We start from the raw sequence: 25,343 nt of genomic DNA, 5'->3' as shown, positions 1-25,343 counted from the left end.
TCCGTAATGGCCCTTGCTGTCGAGGCGTCCGCCCTGAGCCGCGAAACCGCCCTTGTTACCATCCGAGTACACCCAGCGAGCACGCCCTCGTATCTTCTCCAACAATCGAGACTCAAGGCCGATGTATCACTGCTGCATTGTCTCGGATTCAAGCGGTTTTGTTTTACGTACTCGATGCAACGAGTTTTTAGTGTTGCATGGGTTTCGAGAACGCTCTGATGCATGTCGATGCGGACGCTGCTCTAACGCACGCGTCGTAGCGCTGGGACATCCATGCTTCGCCCGGAGTTCAGCGTTTGCGCTGGAGCAAAACTGGGCCGAAGCTCCCACAGCCAATATTCGTTCTCGTCTAAAATCCATTGCTCTAGACCAGATACACCCAGGAACGCGAAAGTCGTCTTGCACTATGAAAGAAAGTCCACTGTTTCAGAGGGGGCGCAAACGCTCCGCGCTCCACCAGAGTTAGCGCTGGATTCGTGTGCGCGTTCTCGCTGGCGTTCTGGCGCTATTCGCTATCGCGTGAACACCAGATCATCGAGAGCTTTCTGTTTGACTTGCGTCTGTGCGCGCTCTTTGACAGCAAAGAGCTCATAAACGGGGACAAGTCTACTCCAAATCAACCAAGGATCGCTTCTGAAGGTGAAGCTTGGTCGTGAGGGAGCATCGTAGAGCGCGGGTACCTCGGCACGTTCACGCGTAGACGCTGCGCGCTGAACGCGATGATCATACCAGTGCGGTGTTTTACGTGTGGAAAGGTTATAGGTGATAAGTGGGAACCCTATCTCCAGTTACTGCGAGAGAAAACAGAAGCAGAGGCGCTTGACGCCCTGGGGCTGAAGCGATACTGCTGTCGGCGAATGCTCCTGACGCACGTAGATCTCATAGAAAAGTCTCTGCGCTATGCCTGGAATGATAAGCGCCACGAAGGGTTTGAGGACGAACTGCCGGGTCAGGGTACAATGCCCGGCGGTATGGGTCCTGGTTTAGCGGGTCCAACGTCAACGCTTCCACCGCGGCCATAGTCGCTCGGGATGGTGTTTGTGCCTGCTTGCTGCCTCGCTTTGCAGACCATGCATTGAAACCCGCGTGTTGCTGATAGATATCTCTCTACGAGATCGCTCCCGTCACTTTGGAGAGGCATGTTTTCACGGGGCGCACCTCGGAGACACCGTCCGAGCGGTATGTTGTCGCCTATCGCCTCATATCATGACTCGTCTCCTAAACGAGAGCGGGGTCCTCGACCACCACCATTCCTGGGGCCGTTTCGCGAGCGCGCCAGCCATCCAGTGTACCGGAGACGCGTCCAACATGGCATAACACATCGGAATCGGCATAACCATTGGAGGCGCTGGTGGACTTGCGTACGCCCGACACAGAGATGCACGTGTGCGCGCGTCAGGGGTTTCGGATCCCGCTACTCGAGATAGCACACTACGATCATTGACCGGGAACCGTGAGTGCAGCCAGTGTATGAGGACGCCCATAGACGCTCGGGTCATCCGATGTGATGGAACATGCGAATTGAGGATTTGCCGCCCGCCTTGGAAAGGTGCGATAACGACGCAGTTTGAGGCTTCCCACATGGAACTTGAGTCCGCTCTTAGACTGGACGTGTACAGCGGAAGTGTCCGTACCCGCAAAGCGCAGCGAATCCCTTCGTTCCGCATCGTGGATAGATAAAGTTCTTATTCACAGAAAATCCCAGCGTGTCGAGAAGTCTAGGTCGACTACAGCCTCGCAGGATGCGACCATGGAGCGCGGGACGCTCTACGACAAGCCGTTGCACAACGAGTTCGTACTCGGTTTCAGCAGGTTCTTGCGCTAACACCGAGACTCTGTATCCCATTTTTCTCTTCTGGGATCGGTACGTCTAAACAATGATCCCAGTTGCACGTTTCCAATCGCCACTAGGAAAAGCACCGGTCATGCCATACCAGATTCTCCAGGTCTGATCAACCATCAGCGACTCATCTCCTGGGGGGGTAACGGCTCGTTCAAGCGATCCCGCCGGTGCCAAGCGCCATGCCCGTCATGGAACAGCACACTGCCGCTTGAGCGGCGCTCCAAGCGCACGAATGCGGATGGACAGATTAGTACAGATTCTGAGGTGATGGACCGCGGCGGCGACGGTACGCCTCGCCCGCGGCGCCGCCGGCGCTCGGTGAGCATCAGTCGAGCGAAAGGCGCTGCTGCTGCTGCTCCTACACGGCTGCGTACGCCGCCCGGCACAGCGATTGTAGGCAACAGCAACAGCAGCAGCAGCAGCAGCAGTGCGCCGTCTGTCCTACCTAGTCTAGCGCGTTGCACTGTTCCTGGTGTGCTCGGCACGTGCCAGCGATAGAAACACCTGCCGAGAGGACCGGTGCTGCGTCAAACTTCTACAGTGCGATTCACCGAGAACGCAACACAAGCCGCTGACTATGGCAAGTGCGGGTGTCGCGAGCGGGGCGACTGCGCCGCTTCACATGATCAGCACGCAGGGGGAGCTGAATCCTGCGCTTGGCGACTGGATATCTCTGAACGTACGGCCTCTAGATGCCGAGTTAACCGCAAATAATGTCGCCGGCAACGAGGCCGGCTTCTTAGGACAGCGCGAACTCGCAGTGGTGACGAGTCTCGGACCACGGGGCAGTGGCAAGTCGGCGCTTTTGAACGACCTCTTTGGGACCCGTTTTGCGACAGGACGGACATTTGCGCGACACGCTCGCGGTACTCGTGGTTGTTTTTGCAGCGTTGCCGGCCCTCAAGCGCCGTGGCTGCTGCTTCTTGATTCAGAAGGAATCGACGGCCGAGAAACCGAGGAAACTGCAGAGCTCGAAGACGCCGAAGCTGAGGCACTCCTCGTCGAAGCGGAGTCCCGAGCAAGGCTCACTGGGCGCCGCGGAGACAGCGCCAACGCTGCCGATCACGCCGGGGCTGGCGCTCGTGAACGCGCACTCCAACTGACGGTTCCACGAGCGATACGCGTGGCGATGCTGGCAACGACGATATCGGATGTGATGCTGGTGAACGTTTGGTACGCAGACATCGGTCGAGCCGAGGCCTCTGGATATGTGCCCCTCATAAGGACCATATTTAGTGAGCATCTGAAGCTCTTCACGAAGGAATCGCCTGCTAGGAGCAAAATCTTATTCATCGTCCACGATCACGATGATGGGTCGCCTCTCGAGGCAATCGCTGCGATTATTGAGCGTGACCTCGAGGCTGTATGGGCAACTCAGGTGGAGAAGCCAGTTGAATACCGCGATGCACGCATTGGGGATCACTTTGATATCGAAGTTATCTCGCTTCCGCATCGCCGCTATCGGGCGGAGGCGTACAACAAGGCGATCGATGCGCTTCGGAGCCGCTTTCTCACCGGCAGGGGTGCCACTGGCGCAGTGCTCTGGCCGCAGAGCAGCTCGTCCGCGGACGCAGCAGAAATCTACCAAAACCTACTGGCGCCCCGTTACTCCAAGGAGCTACCGGTGGAAGGATTTGCGACGTACGTGGACATGGTATGGAGAGAACTCATTGAGCCCAAGGAAGGAGGCCTGCCAGACTACGCGGAACTAGTAGCAGCGCATCGTTGCGGAGTCGTCTACGATCGCCTGCTCCGCTCAGCGTTAGAGCAAATATCCAAGTGGTACAACCAGGTCGACAGCGGCAAGTTGGTGGATGGTTTCGGGAGTAAGGCCCAAGAACTGTTGACGACCACCGGCGAAAAGTACGACTCCGAAACAAGTGCCTTGACCAGTAGCAGCGCATCGCTCGTTCGGAACCGCAAACGCCACGAGCTCGTGTCGACACTTCAGAATCATATCCGAGCGCTTTTCAATCGACAAATCCAGCTGCTACAGAATCAAACAATGACCCGTTTCCGAGACCAGATGCTCGCCCTCATCGCAGATCGGAGCGGCATGGTCAGCGAGTTCGAGTGTCAGTTCCTCGTTCGGAGGATGGATGAATTTTTCAATCGAAAAGCCGAAGAACTACTGGTACCCAGCATGCGACTCTCGTATCGTAGCAGCCGAACAGATCTGCAGAACACTTTGCTCGAGGCAGCGAACAAATACCGGGACTCGCCGACTGCCCAGCTTCAGGCCATGACGCGGATGGAGAAACGGGCTATGGCACCGCCGTCAAAACAGCGCGGTGTTGTCATCGGTTTCGGTTTGAATACCGCCTTACGTCCACGTGGATACGGGAACTTTCAGCTCATCGCGAGCACTTCTCGCGGTCCACACACGTTCAACGCGAGTATTTGCAACGACGCGGATCTTGCGGAACAAGAGGGACACGGGAAGGTGCCCCTGTTTCGCTGGCAACCCACGGTTCACTTTGATATCGATCTATAAAGTATGCTTGCAGCATGGGCGCGTGGTTCACTGGCCTCGCCGGATCCGGGGCAGCAGCTCTGTGTGGTGCATCGTCTCGACGACGACGACGACGCCAACGACAACGACGGATCGCCGTCGAAAACGAAGCTGCGCCTGCGGCAGGGCTTCGGTCGGTGCCAGCTGCACCGCCACGAGCCCGCGCGACGACTCAGGAGCACCGACTGCCCGGCCCTGTGCAGCCGCATGGCGTCGTGTTGGTCGCCGGTATTCGGCATTCACGCGTTCCAGCGGGCGCCGTGCCTTTATCGCCATCGTCGACGATGGCGCTCCCCGATTGGTATGGGTCGCGTGCGCATCCTCGAGCGTCGCTCCAGCAGCGGTATTCGTGCATCCCAGGTGCGTGACTACAGAGATGGCGGTCAACGTCAGTCCTGCCGATCGCAGCGTCGCGCGCTTCATCAAGTACGAGCGCCAACGAAGCGCAGGCTCCGGTCGGATGCCAACGTCGCTGGGTCCATTCTCGCGATCAGACGGTGCTCGTTTACGTTGTCAATGCAACTACTGGTCTGGGTTCCCCGACTGCTCCGATACGCTGCTGCTGGGAGCAGGTGCATGAGCTCGCCATGCAATTCGGAACCTGATTCTGTGGTTGCGGGATTCTCGGGCGGGGGCCACCCACCGAGCGCGCTCCGCCGTACCCCGATCGCCGCAGCGAATAGCATCGACATTACGGATTCAATGCCTTCTGTGGTATCGCACAGCCGTTCTATGTCTGTGCTGCGTACGCGCCGGCGCCGTGCGTGCTATCGCGAACGCTTAAAGCATGCACGCCGCGCCCGATGCAACGTGAAACGTAACAAGTACCCCCGCGAGTACGTATGGGTCTTGAGTATGGAATGACGGCGTGCAACGACGGATGCTTCGCGAATCGCTCATATCCATCGCGCAATCGGGAATCGCTGGTCTGCCGTCCGTCTGCGTGGGTGTTTCAACGATGTGTCAAAGAGGAAAAATCTGCACTGCGTCGTGTCCCAATGCACCGATGCACGCGCAATAGAGCCTGGCAGCAATCGCAGCCGCTCGACGACTGCCACCAGTACAGGGCAGCTCATCGATGCGCGGGCGTATGCGTGCACGCATGCATTCCCGCCGCCGCCGCCGCCGCCGCCGCCACAGACGTATGGATCACGTGATCGATCTGCGCGGCATCCGCGTGGCGTTTGGCGTGCACCCGGGGGCAGGTGGGGCGGCGTCGGCGTCGGCGTCTGCTTCCCCGAAGCTTCATCATCGGCTGCTCTGTTGCTGATGCCGGTGCTGTAGTTTGACGAATGAAGGAGATACCCGCACACTCGCTTACCTGCTTCCGGGAGCGAGCGCCAGTCGTGGAACCGAAAGCACCTGGGCAGTCAGTCCAGGTCTGATGGCCTCGTTCGAGGTTGCTGGCGGAGCTACCGTGGTGCCCAGTGCCCCGCTTCCCAGCGACTCGAGTCGCCGGCCTTCAGCTCGCTGCCGGATATGCAAATCGCTTTGCTCCCCAGGCGTTTCTAGATGGTGGTTTCGTTGCATACAGCCGTTCAGGATGGCGTGCGCTCGGTATCCGCACCGGCCGGGATACCGAGCAGAATCAGCTCATCTTCGAGCATCCAGCTGCGCAAGTGTCCAAGTCGACACGTGTGCGCACTCGATGAACCACGCGTAAAGGCCGGAACGCTCCGCACGTCGTTTCCAATGAAGCAATTCGCAATCGTGATGATAACCAGGTTGCAACGTCGCCCAAGCGCGTCGTCTGTCGTTGTCGCTTGGAGTAGACTGGAGATCACCCGTCTGCCGCCTTCAACAAAGAGCGAGGGTGCACTGACCTCGGCGCGCCAGTCAGCCTCGCGAGGCACCAGCAGCAGCTCGTGTCGGCGCTGGCACCACAGGCGTGACTGTTTCAGGCCTGTAGACTCACGGGTGCCGTCGTGCGGGAGCAGGACCACTGGTCGAGGTTGCGTCCAACCTGGAGGCGTATGCGTTCCCGGTATACCGCAACGCACTGTGAGCAACGGGTCGTCTGATACCAGGGTGTTCCACCCGACAGCAACTGCATGATGCATAGCTCGAAGTGCGTGTGTCAGACGTTGCGCCCGGGGACTAGACAGTCGCAGGGGAGCGGCCCCGGTTGTCTCGCGAAAGTCGATCCGCCCGTCAAGTGACTGGGCGAACGATAGGGTCACGAACCAGGGCCGCTCCTCTTCAGCTGCAACTTTTTGGTGTTCATAAACAACCCTCAGGATGGTGTCCTCTGGCTCCGTTCCCAACTGTACCAGCCAGGGCCAACGAGCGGACGCGTCTCCCAGAACCCCCATAACGGAGCGTGAGCGCCGCGCTGGACCTGGTCTTTTGTGCACCTGCGCCTTGGCTGGTTGCTCTTCGCCGACGCTGAGGGTTCAGCGCTGGCTGACTGGCTAACGGTTGGTTGGTTGATTGTTTCCTCACTTCAGAATACCGCACGAACGGCTGAAATTGACGGCACTTCTTAATCAGCGGTTTGGTTGCTAAAGCGTGTGTTGCAAAGACGTTCCTGGCACACACCCGGTGCGCCGGCTGAAGCGCTCTACTACCCGTGGACCGGCGAGAGCCAGCGCCGTACAAGTCGAGTTTGCTGGGCGCGAAGCGGTCGACTTTCTATGGGATCGGCATTTTTTGCCTAGACAGGTTCTTCGTGGCCTGATTGCTGTGCTTTAGAGGCTGCTACAGATCAAGAAAGCCGACACTTCACGTCATGTGGAGCGGCGTGAGATTGTTGTACCAGTTCTTTACGTATTGGAGGCAGGGACGGCGGTTGGAGAAACTGGTACGCCAGAGACTCCAGCAAGAAGTAACTGTTGCCCGCGCCTTACTGGAACGCGCTCAGGCGCAACACAAGGCACTGGAAGAACTTCATCGTCTGAGCCGTAGCACGCTTGACCTGCTCCCTATTCTCAAAAGCCAGTCTGCCGCACAGCAAAGCCTCCGAACGGCGGAGCCTGCTGCGACGAAACTGCAACAAGAGCGCACAAAAGCAGCGGAAAAGCCAGAAGAGGTCTCGCCGCTGGTCGCTACTTCTTTGGACCCGCGTATGGCAGACGCGATCAGAGCTGCATCGAGCATGCTCTTTCGGGAACTACGACACGTTCGTGACAACCACGGCACCGATGGCCTACGTCGCTATTTAGTGCAGCGCATCCGTGAAGCCGGTATGTCTCGGGAGCGCCTCGAGCACCTCATGCAAAGCGTTGCAAGCGAGCCGGGAAACCCAGATCCCGGCTCTGGGGGTTCAGTGGCGCATCGGGAACGTTTACTTCAAGAGCTTGGTTGTGGGTCTCCAAATAACGCTGTGCAATCACCGAATACCTACGAGCAGCAAAGTCCGACCAGTTGTATCGATTCAAGCAAACCGAAGCGGTAACGTCTCGCGCGCCCGAGCAGAGCGCTGCGGTCACGCTCTCCGTTTTCGAGCAAGAGGCGCTCACAGGGAGTCGCGCGTCTACATGTTGCTCACGCAACTATATCGACGCGTTTCTTCCTTGGCAGATGTCTTCGCGCAAACCAGACGAATGTTGCACTTGGGAAGCTGGCGCTCAGTGCTTAGCGCCGCCGCCGCGGACAGGTCCCTAGCGCTGCGCAGGTGCGTGCCCGCGTCAGCTAGTCCGTGCGCTCCTCCGCGCCGCCTGAAGCGCCTGAGCCAACACCAACAGCACCACCACCACGCAAGTCATCGAGCGCTCCCTTTTCCTTGGCCAGTCTAAAAACCGCCTGATCGCTCAGCCCCAAGCGTCTTATCGATCCGGTCAAAGCGACGGTCAGGTGCTCGCCGGGAACCATCCGTCCCGTATCAGGGTCAACTTTTGCGATATTCAGCTGTACGGATGCGTGGTCCTTTGCGGAAATCAGCCTGTTCGTCACGGAACATTTTCGAGGTACATAGAGATCGACAATACGTCCACTCGCGTTCTGCATGGTGCACTAGTCGTTCCAGAGCGCGACGCAGCTGCCTTATACACTGTTCGATGAACATCCCTGTCGAGTAGGGGCGCGGCTCGTGGCTCGCCGCTGCGTCGACGTCCATTGCACATAGTACAAAAGTGTTACTATTGGAATATATATGGACAGCACATGTTCGCTCTGCAACGCAGCGCGTCGTGCCTTCGTATGCGGCGGGTTCTGGTGTCGAACAACGTCTGAAACGACCTGTGGAACGCGCCTCAGCTGCTGAGCAAGTTCACGGTGCCTGCACCATCATTAATCTTGGCGTTATTTCAGTGGCCTGACTGGTGTCATGGCCCTGTAGCGAACGTTTAGCTCAGTCGAGGCCAAGCCGTTTAACTCATCGCTTTCGGAGACCTGGGGACTTTTGCCAGTGTTGTTTTTGTTGCTTTCCCGCTTGCAGACTGGTTCATTGCGTCGACACACGCTGAAACACCGCAGCTTGCTGCCACCAAGTAAGCGGGTGTAGAGACGTGGTCGCTGCAGGTCCGCGATTTCACAAGCCCCCGCGTCAGGGCTAACGCGCCATTGAACCGTGGCCGGAGAACGCAGGGCAGTGCCTCGGGAGCGGGCGCTCCAAAGTGACTTGCTCCCGAGCCAAAATATTAACTGGGACTAGACACGGGCGTCTCGAGGTGCTCTTGGCTGTGAAGCGCTACCTTTAAGCTCAAAGAACCTGGCAGTGAACGTTGTCAATTTCGTTCGCTGTTCAGTACGGAATTGGAGCATGGAGCCCAGAGTTTTCACTTCGCAGCAGCGAGACCTTCCGATAGTGAGGCTAAACAACCGAGCGATGCAGAGCCTGCGCAAAACAAAAGTCTTCAAAAATGTCCATCAAGAACAGGTCTGCACTCTAGACTTTTCGGTTGATGGCGAAATCGTAGCGGCCGGTGGTGATGATGGCCTCATCAGTGTGTACAGCGCCGTTCAAGGCAGACTCTTGACGACAATACCAGTGAAACGCTACGGGTGCGGTGTCATTCGCTTCGGTAACCACAAATCTGCAGTACTATGCGCAAGCAAACCAGTTCTGGACCCCGGCAGCGGTTCACTCCAAGCCCGGGCACCGGACAATGCGCCGCTGTCCTGGGACGATCATATTCGCTATCTGTCGTTAACGGAGAGCAAATACATACGGTACTTTCGTGGTCATCGTGCGCGCGTTGTTTCCATCGCAGTGACGCCGAATGATGATTCGTTCATGTCAGCAGCATTGGACGGCACCATGCGGCTCTGGGACATTCGTTATCCCCATTGTGCAGGCGTGCTGCAGGTACGAGGGCGCCCCGCAGTTGCCGTCGATCCATCTGGTCTTGTCGCTGCAGTAGCATTCAGTGACCTGTTGAAACTCGTGATTAAGCTCTACGATCTCCGCAAATGGGATGAGGGCCCATTTATCGACTTTGAGAGCAACGTAACAACCTCTGAGCCAACCGTACTCAAGTTTAGCGGCGACGGCCGCTCACTGCTCGTAGGTGCGGCTGAACCGAATCCACGCATTCAGATACTGGACGCATTCAACGGTTGTCTGCAGACACTCTGTAGAGGCCACGCGAATGACCAGGCCTATGAGCTTGACGCATGCTTTAGTCCGGACTCACAGTACGTGCTTTCGGGATCAGAAGATGCAAGCATTCACATTTGGGAAAGGGCGACGGGGAATCCGTGTCACGTTCTGCACGGGCATTCCATGTATTCGCGGGCGTTAGGGTTTAATCCGCAGTACGCACTGCTCGTAAGCGCGTGTCAGAATGTGGTCTTCTGGCAACCAGACCCGGCAACACTCGACTATGTTTGATCGATGTTCGGGTTGCTAAGGCAACTCCAGGTTATGCTGCTTCTTTGCATGCAATGATGCATCGTCGAGGCCATTCAGCTTTATGGCCTGACGTTTTCCCCGAGTATTACGGGGTTTCCAGGTTATGCTGCTTCTTTGCATGCAATGATGCATCGTCGGGGCCATTCGGCTTTATGGCCTGACGTATTCCCCGAGTATTACGGGGTTTCGAGGAGCACCTCGCGCGAGTTGCGGAGTCTGTCATCCCCAGTACGCCCATTGTTGCTCACAGGTCACTTGTTCGATGCACATCACCGTTGGACCCGGTCTAGATAACGCCGAGAAGCACGACTTGTTCAATGGTTGCAGTGGTAAATGGATGCGCGGTCGAAGCACAGACGCTCCGCGCTGTATGGAGACACCTGGGGCGACGGTTCGCTTTGGAATAGTGTCAAGGCAGAAAGCAATCTACGCTGCGGAACGTGGAGCGTCTCCTCGGATGCACTTGTTCTACATGTGCAGCATCGTTAAATCCGTTCGTTGTGCAGTATCGTATGCGACAGAGGATGTCATTTGACAACGTCTGCTGAACCATCAACTGCATCTGCACCAGTAGCCTGATTCGTGGCGAATGTTTGGATTGCGAGTGGCACCTCTCGTCGAGGCCACCATGACAGGAACAACAGCGCTTCCGATCCATAAGCACGAAATCACGGGGTGCGATCCGCTGCCGTTTCCGTTTTCCGTACCCGCTGACGGGATACGAAAACAGCATAATCGAGTCTCGTCGAGATGCGGCTTGGTGTAGCCGCGTCAACAGGTGCTGTACCTGCCGGCAATTATGAATTCGTGTATGCTGGGCCAGTTCCAGATTCTGCATGACATTGGATGCGGATTCAACGGCACGCTTCACTCGAGAGAGCAATGCGCTGCATGTTCTGGTACCTACGAGCGCATCTTTGTTCTTGCGATATTGCGAAACAAGTCCAGGCAGGGCGCTGGGTTTCGTCGACGGTGCATGTAAAAATTGCTCTGCTGCATCGAGCGAATGACGCGAGTGTGTTGGCCGTCCTAGAAGCGCCGTTTGTGGTATTGCGTTTCTTCACGTATCAGCTATATAGCGCTCGCCCAGCGGTTATGAACCGCTTTGTTGTAGCAGTTTCAATGTGGATCTCTTGCAAGTCGCCGCCATTCGTTGCGTTTCGTGCACAGCAGGGGTGCCTTTGCGCTTTTGCATCGCATCCAGCGCGCTGCGGTCGTTTTTGTGGCGGATCGCGCACTGCATCCCGCTTCCTCGATACGATAGGCAATGTCCAGGGTACGTGAACGCGTATCTTTGTGAGCGATCTCGGTCAGAGGATGAGCACGTAGAAACAGGTGGCGCTTGCGCCTAACCTCAACTCGTTCATCAGAATGCACAGCATGAACGACTCGGAAGCATCCGAGTCCCTCGTGGTGAAGGCAAACCCTCGCATCGTGAAGCGTTATGCGTTCTCGCTTCGAGCGCGTCGATGTCGCTGAAACCTTCCTGATAGTCTGGGATCGATGAGACGAATCGGGGATTCCAGGATGTGCCGTGGTTATCGGTAGCCAGGAAAGCGGCCGAGACTCACCCGTATTCGACTGCATGGTAGTCCACACACCAGTCACGACCCTGATTTCGACGAACTGCAGACCCTACTTGGCATCGGGGTATCATAATTCGTTCAAGCGACTCTCCGGGTGGCAAGTGTGGCGCACGGGTCCGTTGCGCCCCTGGAAGCACCCCGCTGCTGTTGCCATACGGAGATGGTACAGAAACAGTTCCCGAATGCCGTCGTCGATCGTCGCTGAACTCTGCAGCGAAAGAGTCAAAATGACGTGCTCATAGCTCCAGGTATCGTCCTGACGCATGACTGGATGACGTGTACGAGGTTTCTGGCACCATCTCGCTACTGGGCGCGCTGCAGTGTGACGTCAGTCGCTCGACCGACGATACGCATTGCATAGCAGGCACAGTTCGGGCAAAAGCGTTTTGTAAGGCGTCGGTACCTGGCATTCCCTGTCGATCTCCAGCCACCGACCATAGGTACCCGGCGCGTGTCAACACGCGGAATGTGCGTCGTCGCTATCGTACGCTGGGTAGTCGATGAGTGCTGCATTCAAGCTCTGCACTGCCTGCCGCAGTGGTGCCACATGGATGATTTACCGGGATCACAGCGTCCGCAATTGGCAGACAGGCAGACAGGCAGACAGGCGGGCTTCAGAGCACAGCCTCGAACACGTCTCAGTGCTTCCTGGTGCCGCACACGCGCACTGGCAGAGGTTCATGCATGCGCGCAAACGCTGCCCGTTGCGAGCGTGCTGGCCGCGGGCGCCTAGCGCTGCACGGCGTCGTCGGCAGCATCATCGAAACGGTACCTGCATCTACAAAACGGAAGAAACTGTATAAAACAGGATTTGTCTTTACAATATCGGATCAAACGAACGCATCGGTGGCACCTCCGAAACGTGCCGATTCCGATGCGCATCGCAATGCGGCCCGCTGCCGTCGCCGTTGGTGCCGCCTCACCCCCAGGGCGTCCGTCCGTCCGCCAGCGATTCAGGCAGGGCGGCGAGCCCCAGCGACATCAATTCAAATTCCCGCTGCGCTTGCGCCGAACAATGGACAACGTGTGCGTAGCGGCGTCAACGGTTGCACCTGACGCGGAGCGCAGCTGTTCAAGCGCTTTCCCTGAGGCCTGGTACCGGGCTTGCCGGCGAGTCTACATCGGTATGGTTATCGGAAGCGGTGCGGCACTCGCGCACTGGGTCGCTGCGGAAAGACGAGGAGAGTCAATCCGTGCGCTCGCGCATCAGACGCTCTTACGAGAGTACCCAGAGTATGGGCGCATCTTTGGGCAAGGCGAAGCGGCCGCAACACCTGGACACGCGTTGTTGCGCATCAAGCACTGGACGAAGGCGCTGGTCTCTCACTGGCCCACCGCTCCACCCCGCGAGTGCTGGGGTCAGCACGCTCGGCCTGTTGGTGCTATGGTGGCGGCAGTTTTGCTGGCACTTGGGGGCTTGGCGCACTGGCGCTGGCGTGCTACAATGGGAATCTGGTGGAGGGCGATTCTTCGTCGCGCAGTTTATGTATGGTGCAAGCTGCGCCTGATAATTGTAGCATGCTGGAGGTTTCTCGAGCTGCGAACGCGAGCACTCGTTCACGTTGCCGCGAACTCTCGCGCATCCTTTTGGAGACACAGGTGTACCGAGGACAGCTGTGCACCACGGCCAGCCGAGGACGCTGACCCGGATACGGAAGCGATTTGTGAGGGTCAGCGTGGCTCGCAAAGCGACTCTGTACTGGGGCTTGCAGGCCGTCCTGGATCAGTCTGCGTGCGTTTCGCGGACGACTCCCAAGCAGCTCCAGGTCACAGGGGGCTGCCTTCAGGCAAGTCCCCAGAACCTGATACTCGTCGCTCATATGCTTTATTGAGAGGCTCGCGAGACGTGGCGCAAATCGGTTGCAGGAATCTTGAAATGCCCTCGTCGAAGAGCGAAGATGTTGGCAGTGGCAAAACGATAACTGCAGACGCCGAGCCCGATGCGAAAGCGAGTACAGCCGAGTCAAGACCGGCTGCTTCTGCGTCTCAGATCACCGGAGAGCCCGTGCCCCGACCATACGAGGAACAAGCTGAACAAGTCGATCATGACTCGCGGCGATCTGCATCACCGAGCCTGTCCATCGAGACGAGCGGACCACGTCCAGCGAACCAGCGAACAGCTACCCTTCGTCACGAGGATTGCTGTCGATCCAGCAACAAACACCAGAAGCAGAGAGATCCGATCGATACCAGTGACGAAGGCGCCTTCCAGCACAAAGCCAATACGGACTCGATGGAGTGGGATCCACCCTATGCTCGGGATTTCACGAATGCGTCAAGCAGCTCCCTCGACCAATTGTGTGCGAGTCATTCGGAGGTTTTCGGCGCGCTCGCTTCTCGATTGCGTTCTCTTCTAGGAGACTGCACCGATTCCGACCATGCAAGACTTTTGAACGAAGCCGCTAGTCTGCTCCAAAGACATGCATCTGCTTGTGGTGACGCGAGTGGCGAGCATACCAAACTAGTTGCGAGTGCATTTGCCAGGGTGCCACCCATTGACGTTATTGAAAATCTCGTGACGACGCTGGAGGGAATGATGCTCGCAAACGCTGCCTTGCGGGTCGAGGCTGCTGCAGTACGGCGGGAGATCGCTGCCGGTCTGGTCCCTAGTACGGGCGACGACTCGGCATCGGAAGATCCCTCACCCTGCGCACTCGCCGAGCATGTTCACTCTGCCGGAGAAAGCCCAGCGCACGAGCACCCCTCACCAGCGGACACTCTGCTGCGCAGCCCAGTTTCTGCTGATCCGGAGCACAGCTCGCGCTGGCGCTCGCCCAGCGAGTCCTCATCAACACTATCCGATATTGAAAATGACATGCGCTGCGCAGAGCGTGTCACGCAGAAGCTCGAACAGCAGGTCGCCCTGCTAACCAGCGCGAACCGCTCACGCATTGCGACTCAGCATCGTGAGAGCCCCTTGAACAAGAGCAGCGACTCGAGCGCGCTCCCCGCGATCCTCGTAACAGTCAACGGCAGCCTGCATGCACTTCCCCGAGTAACCGGTCGCTATGTTCGCGATTAATTCCTATCCCCCGCTCATATCACGCCAGAGAAGGACCTAAACGTTACAACACTCGATCACTTCATACCTTGTTCGCGCATCATCAACACACACAGGCGCAGCGGGCACGTGACTCATCGAACACAGACCCCGTGCGCGATCACGTGCCTTACACCACTATTCTAAGGGAAACAAGAGAGCAGCGTCAGTGTCCCGTTGCGCCGAAGACACTAGGCATTCGCGCACTCAGCTTAACGCCAGTCGCTCGGTGAGCTTGTGAAAGCGTTCCCCGCACAGTGCGCAGCTCGATTGCCAGGTCGTTCCCGCAAGCAATCGAGCGAGCAAGTCAGGGTGGACGAAGGCACACGCGCGCCGCTAGCGCCAAGCGCCGCCTCGAGCCGCAACTCCCCCAATACCCTTTATATACAGATTTCGCACGCAATGGTATGATTATCCGGCAGACGTGACCGAGTGGTTAAGGTGCATGACTCGAACGCGTTCTGCAGCCAGTGCTGGTATACATTGCCTCGCGCTGACGCCTCGGTATCATGTGGTGTCTCGCCGCGCAGGTTCGAATCCTGCCGTCTGCGCAAACTTTTTCGCGTCTAGGTGCACGTGCTCGCTTTTACTCCTGGTTCCGCCCTGGGATTCCGAACCGAACCGGCCCGGGCTTCGACGCTGGGCCCACGACAGCAGGCGCTGACGCCGCTCAAGCGCAACTCGTACCCATCGTCCTCGAACAGACACCGCGAGGAGAGCGCGTCTACGACATATACTCGCGTCTGCTCAGAGAGCGTATTATTGTGCTCAACGGTCCTATCACGGATACCGTGGCCTCTCTCGTCGTTGCGCAGTTGCTGTACTTGGAGTCGGTAGCGCCGGCGAAGGCGCTCTCTATGTACATTCACTCACCAGGGGGCATCATCTCAGCGGGGATGGCGATCTACGACACCATGCAATATATATCTGCTCCGGTGCACACGGTTTGCTTGGGCCAGGCGAGCTCTATGGCATCGTTGCTGCTATGCGCGGGTGAGCCGGGCGAGCGCCGCTGCTTACCGAACGCTCGTGTGATGATTCATCAGCCGAGTGGGCAAGCCGGCGGGCAGGCTTCAGATATTGCCATCCACGCCAATGAGATTCTGTTTCTGCGTGAGCGTTTGCACGAGCTCTACGCCAAGCACACGGGTCAGAATAAGCATGTTATTGCGGACAAAATGGAGCGCGATCATTTCATGTCTGCGGAGGCCGCGAAAGCGTTCGGTCTCATCGATGAGGTCATTTACAAACGAGACGCGCTGAAGGAGGATAAGCGGGAGGCTCGTTCCGACGAGCGCTGAGCTGCGCACACATGTATGCACACACAGCGAGGCACGTGCGCCCTCGCCAATAGCAGACGCAAGTCTGGTCAGCGTGTTGGTAGCGAGCGTGCGTCATGCGACGCGACGGCAACGTGCGCTTCACTCGGAGCAGGTGCGCAAGTCGCACGTGGCAACGGTATCTGCACTTGTTTGCATGGATGTACGGGCGGACGTCCACGGGAAATACGGACTCGCGTGAACGCATCGCCCGGAACCTGCAGCGACAGTGCGGGCGAAACGAACGTTGCTGATTGCGCATCAGCGTGACGTCCACCGCAGCAGCCTGCATGGAAGCGTGGACCGGCATCGAGGATTCAGGGCTCGCTGCGAAAGCTACCTAGTGCACTGCCGACTTTATGTCAGCGCCGTAACCGAGCAGTTCGATGCAGGCGATGCCCGTCGCCTATTGTTCCGCAGCGTGCATTCGCGGCGGTAAAGACAACTCACCGATTCGTGGCACGAACTCAGCATTGGCCTGAATCCACGGGTGCTTCAGCAGAGCATCGAGTGGCAGACGCTCGGCCGGGTCGCGCACCAGCAGCTTCCGGATGAGGTCTCGCGCCCCCGCAGAGACGCTCGGCGGGAAGCGCAGATCCACTCGTGCAATGCGTCGGTACGTCTCTTCGTGACTCTGCGCTTCGAAAGGCGGATTTCCCACCAGGAACTCGTAGGTGAGCACGCCCAAACTCCAGATATCGACGCGCGCATCATGTGGCGCGCCCTCAACCATTTCCGGCGGTAAATAATCTAGGGTGCCGCACAGTGTATTCCGACGAGACTGCGGTGCGTGCACGCTCCAACCAAAATCGGCAATCTTCAACTCTCCGAAGATGCCTAGGAGCAAGTTTTCCGGTTTGATATCTCGGTGGATAACGTGCTTGCGGTGACAGTACTCCAGTGCGTGTGCGAGTTGCGCGATATAGGTCGCCGTGCGGCGCTCGCTGAAACGGCCACATCTCTGGAGTTCGCGGTACAGCTCACCTCGCCCGGCGTATTCCAGGATTAGGAAGACGCGCGTATCGTCGTGGAAATACCCGAAAAGGCGAAGAATATTCGGATGCCGTAGATGCGACTGGATCTCAATCTCGCGACGCAGTTGGTGCTCGACACCGGCTTTCTGCAACTGAGCCTTGAACAGGACCTTGAGTGCCACAATGTAGCGCGTCCTTTTTTCCCGTGCAAGGTAAACATTACCGAATTTGCCGCGCCCCAGTGGCCTTCCGATCTCAAAGTCGCCCAGCGTCCAGGGTCGTCGTTCCGGGGTAGAGGCGGTTGGCGTTCGCAGGACCGCCGTCGACACCGGGCCAGTTGCTGCCGTTACAGTGCCCCGCGGGCGTTCATCCGGCACCTGCATGGCTATGCGTTTGTCGGGAGTCCATTCAGTGACGAGTTGTCTCTTGGAGATAGCCTTGTTCTTGCTGTTCCGATGAGGATCCTCGGAAGCATAGATGACAGCCTTGGACGTGCTGCGCTGCAGCGTATAGTGGAGCTTGGCGTCCTTGCTATCTACCCGAGACAGCACTGGCGATAACGGTGCCCTGGTAGCCAACTCTGCCGCTGACGCTGATGCATTGGCAGTAGCTCGCGTTGACGTTTCTCGCAAGGCGTCTGCATCGCGCCGGCCAAGCCGCAGCCACGCTCTTTCAAGCAGTTTCTCGGGTGATGCCTTTGCGTCTGAGTAAAGCTGCCGCGAGTTGTCAGCTTTCCATTTGCGTACCTCAGGCGTCGTACCAGCTTGCACCGCAAGGCCTGGTGTCGCCTGCATACTGCGAACAACGTTGTGTACTGAGCTCGGACACCTTCTAACGATCGATGAGCAAGAACTTGTGCTTGCACGCAGTTCGTATGTTATGAAATCAACGACCGATTCGGTCCGTTTGGTGCACCCACAGCGACAACACACCTCGCCCAACAACGGAACGTCGACGCCTGATACAGCAGAGCCGAACGCGACCCCTGGTAGCAGGCACGGGCGGCTGCTGTGCGTATCGCGGCCTCTTCAGCAGCTGCCGCGGTCGACGAATGCTCCGATATCGAGAACAGCTCTGCTGCTGGTGCTGCTGCTGGTGCCGTTGTGGAGTGCGCCGCTGCGCATCGCTGCCGCCCAGCGCAGGACGTTCCGTTTGCAACGCCTCCCGCTGACGAGCGACCCGCTGCAGCGGACGCAACGCCAGGGCCGTCACCCCATCGCATCATCGGCGTCGGGGCCGGGTACCCTGCGCGCTCCAGATCGAAACGGCTGCGGGGCTACGAGCGCGCGCGCGCTCCTGCGGCTTGCCGACGCAAGCGTTTCGATTTCGCGGGGGGTGCGCGGCGTGCGGCACGCAGCGAAAACGCACACATCCTGTGCCCATATGTGTCTAGTTTTATTGCATTAGGTGCCTATTGATATCTTTATATACATGTTCGCTTACAATGGAGCAGGTGTACGTACCGAGCGACTCGGGCGTACGCACCAGCGTCCGGGTCTCTACGCGTCCCCAGAAGGGTCAGTTTTTGCGGGCTTGTTCTGCGACTGATTCCTATCCCTGTCTCGCATATCTCCGGATTCAAATTCGACAGGGTGTGTCTTCACTCGAGCTCCGTTGCCAGCACACGAAAAATCATACGAAGGAGAGCATCAATATCCTGACTTTCTGCTGCGGGCTCTTGTCGACGCATATCCTGCCCAGCAGGTGGTTGGATCTAAAGCCTGTTTGCCATTTTCAGATTCTTTGTTGAACAAGTTTGGTGCGAATTTCGCCCAGATGATGATGGACTGGGGCCAATTTTTCCATAGATCCACCACAATGTGTCCTCCGAGCGCCGCCCTGTGGCGGGTGAATGCTTGCTTCTTCGCTCGCCACATGCGCGTGACGGGTACACAGGGATACACTTGATGCTCGCCTTCGTTTTGCAGCGCCAGTTGTCGTACACAACGATCAAGAGCTTCGTCCCGACAATCCCGAAGCGAGCACCCTGTCCGCTGCACATAGAAGCAGACGCTGTTCTACTCGCTAGCGGATTTGTGCATCGGAGTGTTGTCCATGATGAGGCAGGAATTGGAACGAAATTCCAGGATGGAGATCAAGTCGAGAAAACTAAAACTACGAACGAATCCTTAAGCCCTTATCACTGCACGTCGAGTGTCGAGAATCCACAATTTAAAAAAAAAGTCCAGAAAAATCCCAAGGCAGGCGCATACCGAGCAGTACAGTGTTCCATCTTCATCGAATGCGGGTTCAGCGCGTTCAACGGCGCATCTTGTTGTCTCTGTGCAAGTTCCATGGCGCTGACGCCGAATCCCGCGAATGCCCTGCTGCGACCGAGGACCGACGAAGGGCATGCCCTTCCACTTCAGGCATCGTTGTATTCGCCTGACCTCCTGTCCGTCCTTCCTTCAACGAGAAGGACGCGCCTATCCGGGACGCTTTCGCGGAGTGCGGAGATGTCGCCTTCCTCGACGACATTCACGAAGATCCCGCCCGACGCGGCGAACGAGGAACGCTCATCCCTGGAGGATCAATGAACTCGACTCAGAAGCTCCCGAAACCAGGTGTGCTGGCTATCATCAGGCAACAAACATTAACGCTTGCATATATGCCCCTGTCATGGAGGCAAGGGCGCTTCGGCATTTGGGTGTCCGTTCCCGGACCGACCTGCATCTGCGTTGCCGCGAAGCCTAAGGGCGCCACGGTTCCCCGCCGACCCCCGCTGCGAGGTACCGCAGCATCGAGGCCGCGGACACAAAAAAAAAGTAAGAAAAGAAAAATGCGCATAATCGGAGAACGCTGGCCTACGTAAACGTTTTGTCAATGAAAAAAAAATCGAGGCCGCGGCATCTCTCTGAGGAAGAAGCGCATAACCGCCACAGCGGCTACGACAGCGCCATCCTTTCGCAACGTGTTCGAACGCACGCGACTCGTGCGTTTTGTGCTGCGTCAGCGGTGCAACAATGTCAAGTACGATCAAGCATCCTCGTTGCCTACGAGCACGCATATGGAACGCTCGTTACGCGCTCGCGCTCATCTTGGCGGCACTTGGAGCTGTTTACGTACAGCTGGATGCAGAGGCACGTGCGCACATAGCGCTCAACTGGTGGAGCTCCGCCGGTGTGTTCCTCGCGACGCTCGTTCTGATCCCGCGTTTCTCACCGCTTTTCATCAAAGCAGGACTCTATGGGCGTGACTTGAACAAGCCGCCGACGAAGCAAGAGGGCGCTGATGCGACGCAAGAGCAGCCCTTGGTGCCAGAAGCGCTGGGCCTTGTAGCGGCTGCCGTATACCTCTGCGGGCTGTGCTTCTTCCACTTGTTCCGGGGTCCAGAGGCGACCCCTTTCTACAACGCCGCCCTCGCCTCCGTAACATTTATGATTCTGCTTGGGTTCGCGGATGATGTGCTTGATCTGCGTTGGCGCGATAAGATGATTCTACCGAGCGTGGCGGCTCTGCCGTTGTTGGCAGCCTACACCGGCTCCACAACGGTCATCGTACCGCAGCCGGTTCGACAGTGGTTCGGTTGGCTGCTCACCAAAGTGGCCTCGTTTTCATACGGCAAAGAATGGGCCAAGCTCTGGAAACTACCCGTTGTTGTACCGCGACTGGTCGATCTCGGTTGGATATACAAACTCTACATGCTCCTGCTGGCGGTGTTCTGCTCAAATGCCATTAACATTCACGCGGGAATCAATGGTTTGGAAGTTGGTCAAGCCATCGTCATCGGCTGTGCTGTTGCGTTACATAATGCAGCGCATTTGCGAGGCTGGTTCGCCTTGCCAGTTGCAGACCCCGAACGTCTACGAGCGAACCATCTGTTTTCCTTGGACTTGATCGTGCCATTCCTGGCGACCAGCGCCGCGCTCTTTGTTCACAACTGGTATCCTTCGGCAGTATTCGTCGGCGATACCTACTGCTACTTTGCAGGTATGTGTTTGGCCATGGCTGCGATCTTGGGACACTACAGCGAGACGCTCCTCCTCTTCTTCGTTCCGCAGGTGTTCAATTTCCTGTACAGCTTACCGCAATTACTGGGGATCATCCGGTGTCCGCGCCATCGACTGCCGCGGCTGAATCCGAAGACTCGCAAGCTTGAGGGCGTTCCGAGCCACATGAACCTGCTCAACCTGGTCCTCCTGCTCTGCGGCCCAATGACGGAGCGACAGCTCTGCCTTGTTTTGATGATCTTGCAGGCACTGTGTTGCGCGTTAGCCTACGGATTACGCATGTACGTCCTACGCAGTGTGGCGTGGTTCGCCTAGGCGAGTACGGATGATGATGATGATGATGATGATGATGGTATCGTATCACGCGCGTGCGCACTTGGCGGGAAGCAATTCCTGCAGTTGACGCACTGCGTTCGGGAGCGAAGCGCTTCACCATGCGAGAAGACATTTCTGCGCGGATATTTCGTTCCGATGCAGAGGGACAGGGAAGGCTTTTCTGCGCGGGATCGCGTGTGCTTGCGGTTGCGATATCGTCGACCGAACATGCAGACGTGCTGCGCCTCTCACCATGAACTATTGGTAAACGCGTATGCACCGGATGACATTGACTGAAGTGCGTCACTTTACTGAGTAGAGTGGCGTGCCCAAGTAGCTTCCAGGCAGCCGTCGGAGCGAACACGCATTCGACGCCGGCGACTTGACGACGCGTTGCACGGGCGCTCCTGAACGTGCACGGCTGTTGCAGCCGTAGCTGGTCGGAGCCGTTTCAAAGGAGGCGCCGCCCTCCAGCGAGGCCTAGGACGGATCCGCTGGCTGGGCGCTTCGCGTCGTCGGTACGGCGTCAACGCAAATGGTCTTCGTTTGGGACGTTTGTCAAGAAGCGCAATGTGGGTGTCGAACACACCACAGCGCGCCCCATTTCTGTCAAAGCGAGGCTTCATCGATAGCTTATTCTCTAAAAGGCAGGTGATGCGAATGACGCGCGCCAGGTCGAGGCGCCGCGGTTTCGCTTAACGCTACGGAGCATCACTTCTTATAGCCTTCCAACGCAGTACTGTTTCATCCCTGCTGCGGTGTATAGCACGAGATCGAAATCGCTATGCGATGTACTCGATAGATCGTAGACGCATTGCGTCTAGATATATGCTCTAGTGAACAGTTCAATGAGGACTGCATTCCTCCCTCAGATCAGTCATACCAATGGACTCGGCTGGATGAGGAACACTGAAAGGACCAAGTATATGCGTTCCGCGCCAAAACAGGTACATTCATAGACTGCTTGCGAAAGATGGTCGAAGGCGACCCGTTGTTCACTTTGGGGTAGGTGAAACCGACGATATCAGCCGCAACGGGCGTCTCTATTTCTCACCAGCTTTTTCGTGTAGTCTCGAAAACACTGGGATATAGTCGCAAAAGTCCTAGTTCAAGCGCGGCCATCTTCGACCGAAATCGTAACTACAGCAATGTTCCTGGTAAGTTACCATCGATATGAAGCACAGGGACTGGGGTTTGTTTTTCTGTCGATGAGGCTTTCTGCGGACGCGGCGATGGGAGCGTTCATGGGTATTCGTGGAGATGGAGTCCTTTCTATGTAGGATCGAAATCCAAGAGGCCAATGACCTCTTCATCTGTTCTATTTGCAGTGGATTCATTTGGCGGCCTCAGTTTCGCTCGTAGAGAAGACTCATACAACAGCACGCCGTTCCCTAATCGTTGGAGACTTTTCCCATTGCATTCGAACTTTTGTGGATTCTATCGAGAGTAGAGCTGCTTTTCATTCCTGGGTACACTCCGTGGTCCATCCCCGTCGCAGGCGTGTTTTCCATCGTGAAGTGTAATGATCGGTCGACGGAGCGAATCGCTGAGGCGTACAGCCCACGGTGAAACCAGCGGCACCGGTCGTCTTTATTCCGCAAGTCCTTCTGCCTCCGGGAAGGTCCTCATCGAACGGCATAAAGGGATGCGTTCGTTTTGAGGAAATAAAAATCCAGGGGAAAGTTATGGACACGGAGGTCACGGATCCTGACGGCCTGTCATCCCCGGATGCTTGAAAAAGGAAAAATCCTCCTCCTCGCCGACCACCGAGCGAAGCAGACCATTTGACCAATAAGAAGAACAGGAACGGACATGGGTGAGAAAAGGCGTTTACTCGACGGGAGTATGTCGAGACTTTAGTGGCACAGGCGGCACGAGTTCGAGGACTCCGTGTATTCGTGCGTTCAACCAGGGTCCGCAAACGCATGGAGTTCGTGAATACAAAACCTGAACGCCGCCATTCATATATCAGGACATGGGCGACGCTGAAGACAAGACCCGAGGAGGTTAGGCGATCAGAGCTCGTGGGGCAGCCCCTGATTCTCGAGATTTACCAGGAGGAGCTGAAGCCTATAGCAGTCGGCCGGTACGAAAAACAAACTGGGAAGCTTCTGCGCGTTGATATAGTTTTACCCTCAAAAGTCGTAGAACGTTTTTTGTTTCACTGATCATGTATATATGAAACTCCAGTTTCACAGTGCCTCTAGTGATTCAAAGCAGGTGCGTTTCCCAGCAGCACTGGGCGACCTCAAAAAACGTCCTGCTTGGGTTACGAGTGTCACTCGACCGCAGTTGCAAAAGAAGCGCTTGCTTCTTGTCGTGCACGCGTCGAGGCTAGGCCAATTCTGGCGATGCCTTCGAGAGCGCCGTTGCTGGCTGCCCGGAGGCAGTCACTTGTCGCCGGTTGCGTGCCTCGCCGGTGAGCAGCCTACTCGCAACGCGGGTAGCGCACCATCGACAGAGAACCTCGTGCGCTATCGAGCTGTAGTCGCCTACGATGGCACCGACTTTCACGGCTTTCAGCGACAGGCAAAGTCACGAGCGACACCAACGATCCAGGGCCGACTCGAAGCGGCCCTGCAACAACGTCTCGGAGGTTATCCCTGGCACTGCCAGGTAGTCGGTGCTGGACGCACCGACGCTGGTGTTCATGCTCGAGGCCAAGTCATACACTTTGATATTCCCGAGCAGAAGGCCGCTACATCCGCATTTGAGCCATCTCGACTGGAGCATGCCCTGAATCGACTCCTTCCCCGAACGATTCAGGTACGAGCGATGGAGGTCTCACCGCCGCCGGCCTGGTATCTTGTACCCTCGACACGAACGTACCAGCTGCTGCCCTGGCATGCAATCTACCGAGCACAAGGCAAACGCTACGTTTATCGCCTTTCTGCTGGTGCATGGATCGACCCGCTCTACCATCGTTACGCGTACACAGATTACCGCCAGATGCAGCACTGGGCGGTAGCGCAACAGATGTTGCAGACATTCGTAGGAACACATGATTTTGGAGCGTTCGCAAGCAGCCCACCGGGAAAGGCCGATCGCCACCAGATCCAGCGTTCAACGGTACGAACGATCCGACGAATCTCGGTCGAGCCATCCCCCGTAGATAGTATTGTACCTGTGTGGAAATTCGAGTTCGAGCTCGATGGTGCGCTTTACAGGATGATTCGGAACATCATGGGAACATTTCTCGCAGTCGCTCGAGGCGAGTTAGATGATGCGCTTGTTGTCGATGCGCTGCAGCAAGGCAGTCGAGGGCGTGCGCTCATTGCGCCCCGGGTGAAACCTGCTCCGGCGCACGGACTATGCCTCGAGCGCGTCTACTACGCAGACGGCTACCCGGTACGGCAAGACGTTACGGCTGATGCTGCGCACGAGTGTACACATACCGTGTCGTCGGGGAATCGGGGAGCGCCTCTTCCTCCGGGTGCAGATGTTCTCGTATGAAGCGATCCGAATGGGACGGATTCTGTGCAAGCGCGCCCACGATGGATGCAGCGTCGAACGTCGTGATGGATGGGTATCAGCGAGTTTCTTTGCCCAGTGTTCGATCGATGCATTGAACCGGCTTCGCGTGGATATTTCCGTGTTGCAGTGGTGCACGCGTGCCTGCGTGCCTGCCAGCGCCTCGAGCGGCAGTGCGAAAGGTCGAGGCCAAACCGCCTGGTCTCCGAACAACATCTTGAACGTCGCTGGATCGATCTTGTGGAGTATTCACAAACGGCATCCTGCACTGGGTCAACGTGTGCGTGGTAGCGTGTGCGGAGGCGCTGCGATCGGTGCCTGGTTCCTGGCGGTGTTCACGAATCTGGTGCGTGATTGCGTTGACTCGTCGATCATGTACCATGAAGGAATCATACGGCGCATAACATCGCAAAGCAGTACACAGCAACACACGGTTTGCCGAATCATGCTCAATGTGATCATTCTCAGATGTTAGACTGATCCCGACTCGAATCGCAGATAGTCATTCGCAGCACAGCTTCGAACCTGGTGGCGTTTGTCGT

General features: G+C 57.2%; 10 protein-coding genes and 4 non-coding genes across 14 annotated transcripts, besides 2 other annotated features; 9 read left to right on the top strand and 5 right to left on the bottom strand.

Annotated features, from left to right (window-relative positions):
* Positions 1–719: 719 nt before the first annotated feature.
* CYME_CMQ056C (RNA polymerase I, II, III common subunit) lies at positions 720–1,022 on the top strand (the record flags this gene model as incomplete). The annotated part of the gene is made up of 1 exon (XM_005537960.1): positions 720–1,022. One exon carries the CDS (start codon positions 720–722, stop codon positions 1,020–1,022), a length of 303 nt encoding a protein of 100 aa, XP_005538017.1.
* Positions 752–1,921: a sequence feature (possible transcribed region).
* Positions 1,922–2,420: 499 nt separating this feature from the next.
* CYME_CMQ054C (hypothetical protein, conserved) lies at positions 2,421–4,337 on the top strand (the record flags this gene model as incomplete). Its single annotated transcript, XM_005537959.1, has 1 exon — positions 2,421–4,337. The coding sequence occupies one exon, from the start codon at positions 2,421–2,423 to the stop codon at positions 4,335–4,337; it is 1,917 nt and encodes a 638-aa protein (XP_005538016.1).
* A 1,293-nt stretch (positions 4,338–5,630) lies between these two features.
* CYME_CMQ052T lies at positions 5,631–8,096 on the top strand. The gene has a single exon (XR_002461544.1). It is a non-coding gene; the product is annotated as a hypothetical transcript (transcript).
* Positions 5,894–6,667, bottom strand: CYME_CMQ053C (5-amino-6-(5-phosphoribosylamino)uracil reductase; the record flags this gene model as incomplete). The annotated part of the gene is made up of 1 exon (XM_005537958.1): positions 5,894–6,667. One exon carries the CDS (start codon positions 6,665–6,667, stop codon positions 5,894–5,896), a length of 774 nt encoding a protein of 257 aa, XP_005538015.1.
* On the bottom strand, positions 7,986–8,300 carry CYME_CMQ051C (40S ribosomal protein S21; the record flags this gene model as incomplete). Its single annotated transcript, XM_005537957.1, has 1 exon — positions 7,986–8,300. One exon carries the CDS (start codon positions 8,298–8,300, stop codon positions 7,986–7,988), a length of 315 nt encoding a protein of 104 aa, XP_005538014.1.
* A 679-nt stretch (positions 8,301–8,979) lies between these two features.
* CYME_CMQ049T lies at positions 8,980–12,418 on the bottom strand. The gene has a single exon (XR_002461543.1). It is a non-coding gene; the product is annotated as a hypothetical transcript (transcript).
* On the top strand, positions 9,055–10,125 carry CYME_CMQ050C (hypothetical protein, conserved; the record flags this gene model as incomplete). The annotated part of the gene is made up of 1 exon (XM_005537956.1): positions 9,055–10,125. One exon carries the CDS (start codon positions 9,055–9,057, stop codon positions 10,123–10,125), a length of 1,071 nt encoding a protein of 356 aa, XP_005538013.1.
* Positions 12,419–12,747: 329 nt separating the features above from the next.
* On the top strand, positions 12,748–14,754 carry CYME_CMQ048C (hypothetical protein; the record flags this gene model as incomplete). Its single annotated transcript, XM_005537955.1, has 1 exon — positions 12,748–14,754. One exon carries the CDS (start codon positions 12,748–12,750, stop codon positions 14,752–14,754), a length of 2,007 nt encoding a protein of 668 aa, XP_005538012.1.
* On the bottom strand, positions 13,178–15,068 carry CYME_CMQ047T. The gene has a single exon (XR_002461542.1). It is a non-coding gene; the product is annotated as a hypothetical transcript (transcript).
* Positions 15,069–15,190: 122 nt separating this feature from the next.
* CYME_CMQ046R lies at positions 15,191–15,323 on the top strand. Its single transcript has 2 exons — positions 15,191–15,227; positions 15,279–15,323. It is a non-coding gene; the product is annotated as a tRNA-Ser (tRNA).
* Positions 15,282–16,073, top strand: CYME_CMQ045C (ATP-dependent Clp protease proteolytic subunit; the record flags this gene model as incomplete). The annotated part of the gene is made up of 1 exon (XM_005537954.1): positions 15,282–16,073. One exon carries the CDS (start codon positions 15,282–15,284, stop codon positions 16,071–16,073), a length of 792 nt encoding a protein of 263 aa, XP_005538011.1.
* A 424-nt stretch (positions 16,074–16,497) lies between these two features.
* Positions 16,498–17,859, bottom strand: CYME_CMQ044C (aurora kinase; the record flags this gene model as incomplete). Its single annotated transcript, XM_005537953.1, has 1 exon — positions 16,498–17,859. One exon carries the CDS (start codon positions 17,857–17,859, stop codon positions 16,498–16,500), a length of 1,362 nt encoding a protein of 453 aa, XP_005538010.1.
* A 1,408-nt stretch (positions 17,860–19,267) lies between these two features.
* Positions 19,268–20,728: a sequence feature (possible transcribed region).
* Positions 20,029–21,330, top strand: CYME_CMQ042C (UDP-GlcNAc:dolichol phosphate N-acetylglucosamine-1-phosphate transferase; the record flags this gene model as incomplete). Its single annotated transcript, XM_005537952.1, has 1 exon — positions 20,029–21,330. One exon carries the CDS (start codon positions 20,029–20,031, stop codon positions 21,328–21,330), a length of 1,302 nt encoding a protein of 433 aa, XP_005538009.1.
* A 2,178-nt stretch (positions 21,331–23,508) lies between these two features.
* CYME_CMQ041C (pseudouridylate synthase I) lies at positions 23,509–24,783 on the top strand (the record flags this gene model as incomplete). Its single annotated transcript, XM_005537951.1, has 1 exon — positions 23,509–24,783. The coding sequence occupies one exon, from the start codon at positions 23,509–23,511 to the stop codon at positions 24,781–24,783; it is 1,275 nt and encodes a 424-aa protein (XP_005538008.1).
* Between the last annotated feature and the right edge of the window lie 560 nt (positions 24,784–25,343).

This window comes from Cyanidioschyzon merolae, chromosome 17 (assembly GCF_000091205.1).
Source record: "Cyanidioschyzon merolae strain 10D DNA, chromosome 17, complete genome".
NCBI classification, from domain to species: domain Eukaryota; phylum Rhodophyta; class Bangiophyceae; order Cyanidiales; family Cyanidiaceae; genus Cyanidioschyzon; species Cyanidioschyzon merolae.
Note: the sequence above shows the minus strand (reverse complement) of the source record. Positions and strands in the feature narration are given on the sequence as shown.